At 33.1% G+C, this 12,050-nt stretch overlaps 1 protein-coding gene across 1 annotated transcript in view; it reads right to left on the minus strand.

Moving 5' to 3' along the window:
• Positions 1-12,050, minus strand: part of LOC145276437 (beta-1-syntrophin-like) — a 99,632-nt gene that overhangs the window by 30,088 nt on the left and 57,494 nt on the right. The window contains exon 2 of the mRNA XM_080127741.1: positions 8,533-8,912. Within this exon, the coding sequence (XP_079983867.1) occupies positions 8,533-8,912 (380 nt within the window). The remainder of the gene's footprint in view (positions 1-8,532; positions 8,913-12,050) is intronic.

The following is a 12,050-nucleotide window of genomic DNA, read 5'->3' on the forward strand; positions in this document are numbered from 1 at the left end:
CTGTTAAACATTATATAACTGAACTTATTGAATATATCCTGCTAATTCTGACTATTATATAGAGTTTAAATTCTCCTGGTTCTTATATTAATGACGTTTGGCCTAGGGGTTGAATATCAGGCTGCACTGTCAAAGTTAACTTTGCAACTGAATTTGAGTCTTGACCAAGAATAATCATTTCTACACTAGTGTCTAACAGATATTTATATAAAAGTGTGTGTGTGGGGGTGCAGAATTTTTTTAATGGAATAATAGGTAAAAAGTTAACATATTAGTAGAAATAAGAATATACACATAATTAAAACTGAACCAAGTTATTTTAGTAGATTCATTTGACCATATTCATTCAGTAAAAAATTTGGACAAATGAATCAAATATCTTGGCTCAACTTCAATGATGTATTTGTGTCCTTAGCTCAACTAGTATGTTCTCTTGCTTATCCACTATTCCATAAAGTAATTTTTCACTTTTTTTTAAATATTTATTTCATATTTACTCCCTCATACATATCATTTAAGTTGAGAAATCAAACTTTGTTTCTAGAGAGCTAACTTCCAGGCCAGACTAATAAGTTAACTTTTAAAAGAGGAAAGGACGCAATCTCCCTCTAAGTGCATGTGTGTGTGTGGGGGGGGGGAGAGAAAGAGAGACCAGCACGCAAAACAGCTAAAAGCTACTTTAACGATATGCTAGTGATAAATAGTAAAAATACATTTTAAAAGTATTTTTAAAAGAAAAAGTGCTTCTACACTATTGGGACAAGATTTTGTAGTCAATAAATGAAGTTTACAGATAGAAAAAAAAAAACAATGGTTTCAGGTGATTTTTTGTCAATTCTAATAAATTACAATGGTAGCTTCCAAATTATGCAGTCGAAATTACCTCCATATTACTGAATTATTAAAAAAAAAAAATCAAATTTAATCGTGGTAGCATGTGAAAAATTGCCGCCATCTTGTTTAAATCAGAACGGAAAATTACCTCCCTTTTGAATTCTCCTGTGTCTTACGATCATTTTCATCAAATACTATTTTTTATTTATTTTTTTTTTTTAATAAATAATTTTTTACCGTATTGATTTTCGTAATTTTTGGATATAATCATCTTAAAAATGAGGAAGACGTAGATACCATTGTTTTCATGCGAAATTCAGTTTTATGATTTCCAAAATTTCGTCCCAATAGTGTAGAAGCGCCAAAAAAAATGTATAATTAGTGACATTAATCTTGGTAAAAAAAAAAAAAAAATTTAAAAAAAATGAAATTCACAAATAAGATAATCATCAGATTGATAGAGCTGATGACAGGTGAATTTTTTTTTTTTGGGGGGGGGGGGCTTTGAGAGATTTCAACTTCACTTTCTTTTTTAACACCAGATCAACAAGTTCTGTTTGCTTCAATTACTTATAGCATTTTCCTAAACAACTTCAGTTTGAATCAAGTCAAAATCAATAGAAAGGCACCAAGTGCATATGTGAAGAGGAGCCGGAGACAGGAACTCATTCTTTAATGGCACAAAGGCCATAATAAACCGTTCAAAGTCTTCGCTTTCACAGCAATATTAACATTTTCAGTTTTCAGAGAGAACCGTTATGAGAAGGAAAAATAGGATGGCAAGAGAGAGAGAGAGAGAGAGAGAAAAAAAAGGGAAAAGAAAAATAGATAAAGTAAGAGAGAGGGGAGGGGGGAACAAGAGACAGAAAATCCAGACAAACAAACACAAGAGCTCAAGAATAATGAGATAATACAAGAACTCAAGAATAATGAGATAAGCATTCTCATATTTGCGACTGCATTTATAGACAAAATACAGAGAGACTGTTAAATTTAGAAAACTGCAGCCAAACAATATCAATCTATAACAAACCAAGAATGTGGGAGTTCCCCCTCCACAAGTGAAAAATTTACTTTCACCATGACTAATGTTTGTACAAAATTTCAAAAAAATCCAAGGCGTGGTTATTGAGAAAAGTGCAAACAAATGAATGGATGAATGATTTGGGGACAATTTTACCCCTATAATGCCCTCTACGTGGGAGGGGGGGGGTGCAACCAAAGTTATCCCAGAAACTCCTTTCTGGCAAAAATTTACTTTCACCATGACTAATGTTTGTACAAAATTTCAACAATATCCAATGCATGGTCATTGAGAAAAGTGCGAATGAACGAACAGACAAACAGGAGTGATATACTAGGTCCAATCATTACTTTGTCAGGGGACCAATTAAGTAGTTTTTTTGTTTGTCACACAAAACTACTCACTCAAAAGAATTGAAAATTTGGCAAGAAGCACCTCCAGTAGGCCAGTTGTGTCAGAGAAAGGCAAAAATGTCACTACAACTACTGTTGCAAAACTTAACAATAAAATCCAGAGAAATAAAAATGAAAAAGAAATAAGGAGGTAAGGCTTTAGCAATTTGGCATAAATCAACTTTAAAACTATAAAAACTTATGTAATATATGCATACATTTTCACAGATGTATGAATACACTTGGTGGAGATGGAGACGATGATCTATAGGTGTTAGTTTTACTGGCAGTTTAAAATTAATAAATATTTGTGATAAGTACCAGACATGGAAAAGTAACTTAAAAAAAAAAAAAAAAAAAAAAAAAAAAAGAAATTAAAAGAATCGTTTTTGGCATCAGAAGATAAGCTCACATTTTTCTAATTTTGATTTAATCTGATTTTTCAGATTCCTGATTCCGATTAGTTGTATCATCAATATATATTAGTGTAACCCTGATACAAGACACTTTTTCGCTCGCTCTCGCTCTCTCTTTCTCTCTCTCTCCCTGCCTCTACAGCTCTTATATCCGGGTTCTAATATCCGGTTTACAGTACACTGTAACACAGGCTCTAATTTGGGATCAGAGAAAAATCTCTTATATTCGTTTTTCTTATATTTGGGTATCTTATATCCGGGTTACACATTATATATATATATATATATATATATATATGAGAGAGAGATAATTTTAGCCTGATGAAGCCTTACAGGAATGAAATGTAGAAAATCTTGCGTAGCTTATTATATAAATTTCGTATACACATATGACACAGTGTCAAAAAAATAATCGAGTTTCAATTTCAGCATAAAGCACTTTGCCTATTTAGTCACACTGAGCTGTGATACAACGAAACAGTTTCTTTGCAAATGACATCTATATAATATTTTGACTGCAGAAATTACCCTCTGGAAGTTTGCAATAACAAATGCCACATACTAATTCATTAGGTCTAAGCTATTAACCACTATGTAATTTTTTAACACAATTATAGACACATTAATTCATCATAATAAAATGCTACATTGCATCCTAGGAGCAACACCACCACAATTGCAACATCTGTAGAGGAAGGAGCCCCAATTTTTCTCTATAAATATTTAGTCCTCCCACTGCTACTAGTTGACACCGGGAACTATTCTACATTTTCCTACAATACATCCATTGCACCCGTCATACCTGGTTATTAGCTACATACACAACATAATTTTTCCATTTCCCCAATTAAAAAATAATAAATCCTCCCTTCTCAAAATCTGCCCCATCTGAATGGCCGAGACCAGCCAATTCTATTATTCCAGAATCCACTTCTGTATACTTAAACAAATGCACAGGTACCATTATTTCTTTTTCAATTTTTCTATTACCGGGGACGCTTTTGCTTACTGATTTATTTTCCTATGCTTACCTAGACCCTGGACTTCATGTGATTTCCACCACTTACCACCATACATGATGCTATTTTTTTTTTTTTTTTTTTCGTTTGTTGACAGAAACAAATTATAGAAAGTTTTTTTTATATAAAACACATTACACCAAAGGCTGAAATAAAACCAGAAAAAAAAATTTCATTTTTATTATTTTTTTATTCAACTAAATTGACACCAGTCGAGGCCACCATATTGCTTTTATAATTTGGCCTTTCTAAAGTTTGACAGATTGGTCTTATAATGGCCAAATTAGGCCTTTTTTACACTCAATTAAAACAGGATCCCATGAAAGAACATAAAAAAGGCCAAATTTTTAAAGCATTACGGCGGTCTCCAACATCCTACGTTTAGTCTTATAAAAATGATGAAAAATAATAACAATGAAATTTTTTCTGGTTTTACTTCAGCCTTTGGGTCTAATAATGTGTTTTATATAAAAACTAGCGGGGGGTACCCGGCGATGCCCAGGTGTTTTGAGGTAAATCAAAACTCCGGGGGGGGGGGGGGGGTTAAATAATAAAAAAAAATGTTTTGGTAGGTGAGTATGAGAATCGAACCCGTACCCTTGAGTTGGAAATTAATGTGTGAAAAAAAAAAAAAAAAAAAAAACGTGCTATGTTAACTATTGAGCCACGGCAACAGACGTTAAGCAGGTTTTAATTTATTTATTTATTTAATAAAAACAGGCGTGCGCAATAAAAGTTAACTCTGCTGCTCCCATTTGACCTAATTAAGAAGGTCAAACAGAAGTCACGCAGCGTTTGGGTTTGTTTATCCAAATTTGACTGTTTCTTCTCCCAACAGATGTTGGGGAGGGGAAAGCAGCTCCCAATTGTCCAGATTGAGCTGATTGCTTCTGGACGTTTTTCCCGGCGTAATGCCGAGAATACGTCGTTTGAGTTTAGTTTAACATATTTATACTAAAAAGCCCGATCAACACGCGAGAAGCCACAATAGCAATAATTTTGTAAAAATCGACGTAAATAAATCTATACGCTACGCGCTTTTCTGATTCCTAGATATTATTATATAGGACCTATATAAACAGCTTTAAGCGATAGTAATAACCCCGGGAGCATGTGCAAGAAAAGCCTTTTGAAGACATACACGAAATGGTCACACACATTTTGCCTTTTATATATATAGTTTTAATCATTTTTGTGTCTGTCAAATAATTTACACTGCTAAACTACAAATTTACTTTAAATTACATTGCTAATGGAAACACTCATTTGTTTTTTGTTTTTTTCACTTCTCTTCTCCGGACTCATTATTGACACTGCTCAGACATTAACTTTTTTTTTTATTTTTAAGGCAATTTTATATCTTAGCTCCACTTCCACAATTTCCTTTAAAATGACTTTATAGGTTTTCAACTATGCTGATTAAAACAATCTCTTTAAACTTTGACAAGGAGACAAGTAATTTTCGAGATATAATTATCTTTATCCATTGTAATTCAGTGGCCGCCAGATTTGTATGTACACGCAATAAACAAATCTATGTCTCTCTCTGCCTGACACTGCCACCCCCTCCCCAATTTTTTTTTGTTTATAGTGTGGGTATGCTGACAACAAATATCAAGGCTAAATTTGGGACAAATACTTTGACTATCTCCCCCCCCCACCTCATAAAATGGGGTGTCTATTCCGAAAGCCGTTCTTAACATTAGGACATTGGGTGTTAGCCACTAACAACAGTTTGATTTTGTACAAGGGGGTTGGGACACGCTTCCACCGGGCAATACCAGTTAACAGGTCCTGCTAGATATATTTATTATTTCATGTATCTATATAAAATGTTATAAGAAGAATATTTTTTACATCTATCTTTAGTATTTACTTCGACAGTGCTCAATACATGAGTAGAGGTATGTAGTAAGTTCTGAAAATATATGGCAATTAAGCTACACAAAGTTTTCCACATTTCATCCCGATTTCATCATATTACCGAATATATATATATATATATATATATATATATATATATATATATATATATGTAGTGTATAGTTAAGCTAGTTAACCAATCAAATTCATCCATGGGTTAATGCTTGCAGGGCTTCTCTCAGACAAAACATTAACTGATTTTTACTTCACATTCCTTTGTTTTGTTTAAGGGTGTCTCACTGAACTACACAGAACCGTCTCTATTTTTTTAGGGAAATAATCAAGCTAATTGCATGGATTTACATTGTGTAAACGTTTTTACAGTTGAGTTTTGTCCACTCAAACTTTCAACCAATCAGAGTGCTTGTTTTTATTCGCCTTTCCTTGAATTATGTCTCTTTGTGGTTGAACTTTGAGTTTAAGTATATTAAGTTAGCATTATCTTTTAAATATGCCTTTTAAAAATTGTTTTTCAAACTAATCTATCTCTACCTAGATCTTTATGTATCCCTTTTCTTCTCAAATCCATTCTTATCACCCTCCCCCACCCCTTCAATGTTTTTCTTGATTTCCTCCTTCATTCAGAACAAGCTAATTTCGTTGTGTCATTCATTTGCCAAAATGTAAATGAAATAAATGCTGAAACTAAACCTTAACATCACATGAACCATCGAGGGGAAGTGTATTCTTCCAATACGTTTGTATCATGTAGTAAGGTCATTTCAAAGTTAGAGATATTTAAAGGACAAAGTGGTTGGCAGTAAGAAGGAATGGAATCGGGGGAGGGGGGGGAAAAAGGTCAAAACATAAATTTGCCGTTTAGGAAATTAAAACGTCAAGATATCAAATTGAACAAAAAAAGAGGAAAAGTCGTAACCTCATCCACAAAGCTGCCATTTTCCCAAATGTAATCATCCATTTGAGATGGCACGTAAATAAAACAGACAAAACAAAATAGAGATCGCAAACCTAACTATCAGGTTGAGGAGTAGGCTAAAAATCATATTTAAATGAGTTCATAGGAGGCCAAGTAATTTCATAGAGCCCACAGAGTTAAATTTTTTTTTAAATTTTGATCCCTTAACATTTATCATTTTAGTCTTAAATCAAAATAAAAAGTTTTACCCATGTCCAAGTTACCTACATCTAAAATTTCAAGTCTCTAGACCCAAAATTGGCGGAGGAATTTGGAAGAATCTGCAAACATCAGTTCTTTCAACTTAGACCTTTTGGCAGCCAAATTTTCGCCCCAAAACTGATTAAAATGCTTGCCACATGTCTAAATACCTGTTATGTATAAATTTCAAATATTTAAACCCAAAATTGGCTGAGTAGTTTGCTAGACACCGCAAAGGTCAAATCTTTTGAACTTTTACCTCTTGGTAGCTCAAATTTTCAACCTAATTAAACTGATTAAAAAGCTGGCCCTACTCTGAATACTCTTTATGTAAAATTTCATATGTTTAGATCAAAAATTGGCTGAGTAATTTGGTAGAGACCACAGAGGTCAAATTTTTTAAAATTTTAACCACAATTTTGAACATCTATTTTTTGGGGTTCAAATCAAATTAAAAAAGTTTGATCCATGTCCAAGTAGCCTACATTTAAAATTTTAAGTGTTTAGACCCAAAATTAGCGGAGGAGTTTCGTAGACTTTTCAAAGGTCAAATCGTTGAACTTTGACACCTTGATAGCCAAATTTTTGGCCGAAAACCGATTAAAAAGATTTTCCCAAATCTCAATATTCCTTATGTCAAATCTTGAGTCCCTAGACCGAAAATTGACAGAATTATTTAGTAGGGAAATGTACACACAAACATTTTCACTTTTATAGATGTATAGAAATATGAATTTAAAATGGAAAGAAACAAAATACTTGATTCGTCTGTTAGCGAGTTTTATTCAAACGACTGTTTTCCAATGTGAAGCATACACCTTCAGCTTCCAGTTAGTGTCGGATATTCAGTCATCTTCCTTAAACGTGCAACATATCAGTGGTTCATTTTGAGGTAATTAGTCAGCATTATCAATCAATTAATGAACATAATATCAATCAGAGCTGGTGATTCAAGGATGTGCAATTTTTTTTTTTTTTACAGGAATCAGAGTCAGGATTTTTTTTTTTATTGATTTCTACTGTTTTATCATTTTATTTAAGAAGCATGGAATTGAAATCAGAAACTTTAAGTTGTTCCACGTTTTTTATAACCAAGTGAGATTTGTTTTCTAGATTACCCCCTCCTCCCTCTTGAACATTATGAGTGTAATAAGGGAGACACAACACGTACTGATAAGGGAGACAAGACAATGGTATCTACTTAATTGCCATGTCGCAGTAATTAACATATCCAAAAATTAAGAAAAACAATAAGGTAGAAAATTAATTATTAATAAAAACAGTTTTTGAAGACATTTCATGAAAACTGAGTTTCGCTAAGTTGGCCTAAAATTTTCAGTTTTCAGGAAATAATTATTCCTTTGACACAATCTTTTTTAGCAAAAATTCAATTTTCACTAATTGTCTTTTAAAAACTATTTCCATTAATTTTCTTCCTTATTGTTTTTCATAATTTTTAGATATATTCATTACTGAAATCCATTTCATTCTCACTATTTCTCCTTCATTATGTAACAGAGCATTGACGCGCATATGCAAAGAAAAAGTCGATAAAAAGAGTTAGAGACATGAGTGACATCACGGCCGTAGCGAGAAATCGCCCGTGGTGAGAGAATGAGTAAATAAATGTTACAAAAAAAATAAATAAATAAAAAGTAGTCAAGTTATTACTTGTCCTATGTTCTTTGCTACGTGTTAACATCTAAAGGACTATGTTACAATTATAATAAAAAAAGATACAAAACATTGAACAAAGTTGCATTTCACCAGAAATGCAAGAGAAAAGAATAGCCACGAGTAAACTTACCTGTTCTGACAACCATCCCATATGTTCGATTTTTCTTTGATTAGGGGCTGTGCTCATTATTTGGTTGGCTTCGATGACTGTCATGGCTGTCAGCAGTATAATGTTGGAATAGATAGCATTGAACCAGTCGAGGGCTGTCGCAGCATCAGGAAACCGCAGGATGCAAGAGCTTTTAGCATCGGGTGAATGAAGTTCTATAGTTCGTTTCTCAGAGTCAGGCATATTCATGTTTCGGCAGAGGTAGCAAAGTTTTAGAGGAATCGGTTTGGATTCTGTCCAACTGTTTTTTGAATCATCTTTGTATTCCTGAGGTCCCCAACCAATTTCGTTGAGAGCAGAATTTGTTTTAAAGTATGGTGTTACTTCGCGGAGATATTTTACTGAAAAAAATTTAAAAAGAAATAAACTAAACAATAAGATAATAAAATCATTTTAGATTTTCATTTTTGTCTGAAAATCAAAATTTAAAAAAAAAAAATCTATAATACTTAACTGATAATTTTGACCAAACAGACAGTACCTTAATTATGGTAGCAGTTGAAAGGGACAGATTTAAACTGACACTGTACCTGAGATCCCTTAAATGACATGAGTTTCAAACAGAAAACAGCACAGTTTTTCTAATTCACTTCTTAGAATATTTTTTTCAATAAAAATTCAAAGCAATTTACATTCACCTTTTTACTAAGTGGTTAAGATCATAAAAGAGGACTTTAATGGAATATTCGAATATCTATGTATCTCATATAGAGATAAAGTGTTAGCCTCATGAAGAGGGTCCCTTGATTTCTGCAAACTTTGATGGAAGTAAAAATGAGAGAGAAAAAAAAATACAAAAGTTTTCTCTTCTTCATATCATATGGATGAAAACAGCATAGGAGAAGATACACAGCTATTAGTATCTTGTGTTTATTACACCGTAATGTTGGAACGAGTTTATGTAATAATGGCTTTTTATTTCTTTGTATTTTCCATTCTGTTTAACTCAATTATGAATGATGCCTAACTAGTTGGACATGATCTTAATTCGCTCCAGGCACCAAGCCTAATACAGTAGACTATACTATTTGTGTACCATAATCAGAAAAGTTCCAAAGAAACTAAAATCTATTTATTTCTCTATGGAGATCAGCTGTTTTAATTAAGCAGTCAATATGGCAAGAAACAGTGCTTGAAAGTAAGAAATAAAAACAACAATAAAAGGAGCAGGTAAAGTTTGAAGAGTTTTATATCCAAAATGTCGTTTTCTTTCCTGTTTCTTAGAAATTTTTGTTTTCCTCTTCAAAATTAGTTCTGTTTACATTGGAATGATGCTAAGATGCAATACAAAAAATTCATATAAAGCAGTGATACAGAGTTGGAAACTTGGGAAAATGTCAGACTCATACCAAGACTGTCAGGGCGGAAATACTTGTTTACCCCCCCCCCCCAAAAAAAAACAACAGACAGGCTGAATATTGCAAGATCTGAAAATAAGGAATCGGAATGGATATTTTTGAATTCCAAGAGGCGTGGAATTCTGGCAGTCAAAAGTGTGGAATTCTAATAGGACCTTATAACTTCCAGCTTTGCAACTCTGATTAAAATATAACACAAAGAATTTATTTTTTAATGTACTTCAAAATATTTCATAAGTTAAAGAAAATCAAGAGTCATGAATAAATTGTCGCTCATCGAAGAAAAACAGCATTTAAGATATTTAAGTGTAAGCAAATGTAATAAAGAACAGAAAATTAGATGCGAGTTCAAACTTCAGAGAAGAATTCATGTTGCCCACTTAAAATCTAATCATAAAAGAGATGAAGGCAAATAACAGAAATAGACAAATGTAAGACAATACTGATGATTTTGCTCTTCTTCCTCACAAATTCCATGTAGGAGTACATTTCTAAATCAACCTGCTCTCATTAGAAACTAGCCTGAGTTCCCGGGTGTTTGGAGGGGTGTGTTGAGCAAAAAAAAAAAAAAAAAAAAAAAAAAAAAAAAAAAACGTCATAGTAGGCAGGCAGGCTCGAACCCGTACCACAAAGGAGGTAAAGAACATGAAAAAAAAAAAAAAAAAAAAAAAAGACGCCTTTGCTATTGCAACCATCGCCAAACTTGAAGTGATGTAGGTTTAAATTAAGGCTAGTCAATCGAAAAGAGGGGGTGACTTTCAGAAATATTGGAGATAAAACAGCAACTCCTCCCTGTAGAAAAGTGCCCAGTAGAGGATGAAGGAATTAATGTTTTTAGTCAATTTTTTAATATTTGTCATCCGAAGGGTCGAGCTTCAAAATGATACCAGTCTCATGAAAATCCATCGCCTCTGTCGAAAGTTTTAGGCATACATACATACATACATTAAAACAGACAGGTGAGATTTATATTAGACACTAGCGGGGGGTACCCGGCGATGCCCGGGTGTCTTGATGTAAAACATAACTGCGAGGGGAGGGTGTTAAATAATAAAAAAAAATGTTTTGGTAGGTGAGTATGAGAATCGAACCCGTACCCTTGAGTTGGAAATCAATGTGGTGAAAAAAAAAAAAAAAAAAAAAAAAACGTGCTACGTTAACCATTGAGCCATGGGGACAGACAACTTTAAGCAGGTTTGAATTTATTTAACTATAAACTTTATTTATAATTTATTTAACTATAAACTTTATTGCGCACGCCTGTGCGTGCGCAATAAAAGTTAACTCTGCTGCTTCCATTTGACCTAATTAAGAAGGTCAAATAGAAGTCACGCTGGACGTTTTTCCCAGCGCAATGCTGAGAACGTCCGTTTGAGCTTAGTTTCAGTTTATTTATACTAAAAAGCCCAATCAACACGCGAGAAGCCAAAATAGCAATAATTTTGTAAAAGTCGACGTAAATAAATCTATAAGCTACATGCGTTCCCAAATCCTACATATTATATCTAGGACCTATATACACAGTTTTAAGTGATAGTAACGACCCCGGGAGCATGTGCAAGAAAAGCCTTTTGAAGACATACACGAAATGGTCACACACATTTTGCCTTTTATATATATAGATGTAAATTGGAACTGAAATATATTTGTCGTCTGAAAGGTTGAGCTTGAAAACGATACCCATTTCATGAAAATCCGTTGCCTCTATCAAAGGTTTTAGACAGATATACAAACATACATACATTTAAACAGAGAGGTGAGATTTATATTATAGATTAGAATCACCACTTCCTCTTAGAAAATGGAGGATGCAATGATATAGCACAAAATCAGTCAGAAAGATTAAGCAGAGTGGTAACAAAAATTATCCATTTAATTTGCACATTCAGCAATAGAAATGCTATTTCCAACTCATGCATGACAGACCAACAAAAATGCTATTTCAAACTTATGTGCGACAGACCAATAAAAATGCTATTTTAAACCTTTAGTGTGATGAACCGTCCGACATAAAGAACTCTTATAGGGATATATGAGGGCATCTAAAATAAACTGTATACTTTGAATATATGTGTTTACGACAAAGCAAAAATTATTCTTTAAAATACCAGTTTGTTTCAT

The sequence above is a fragment of the Euprymna scolopes genome, chromosome 1 (assembly GCF_053919585.1).
Source record: "Euprymna scolopes isolate OS-2025 chromosome 1, ASM5391958v1, whole genome shotgun sequence".
NCBI lineage: Eukaryota > Metazoa > Mollusca > Cephalopoda > Sepiida > Sepiolidae > Euprymna > Euprymna scolopes.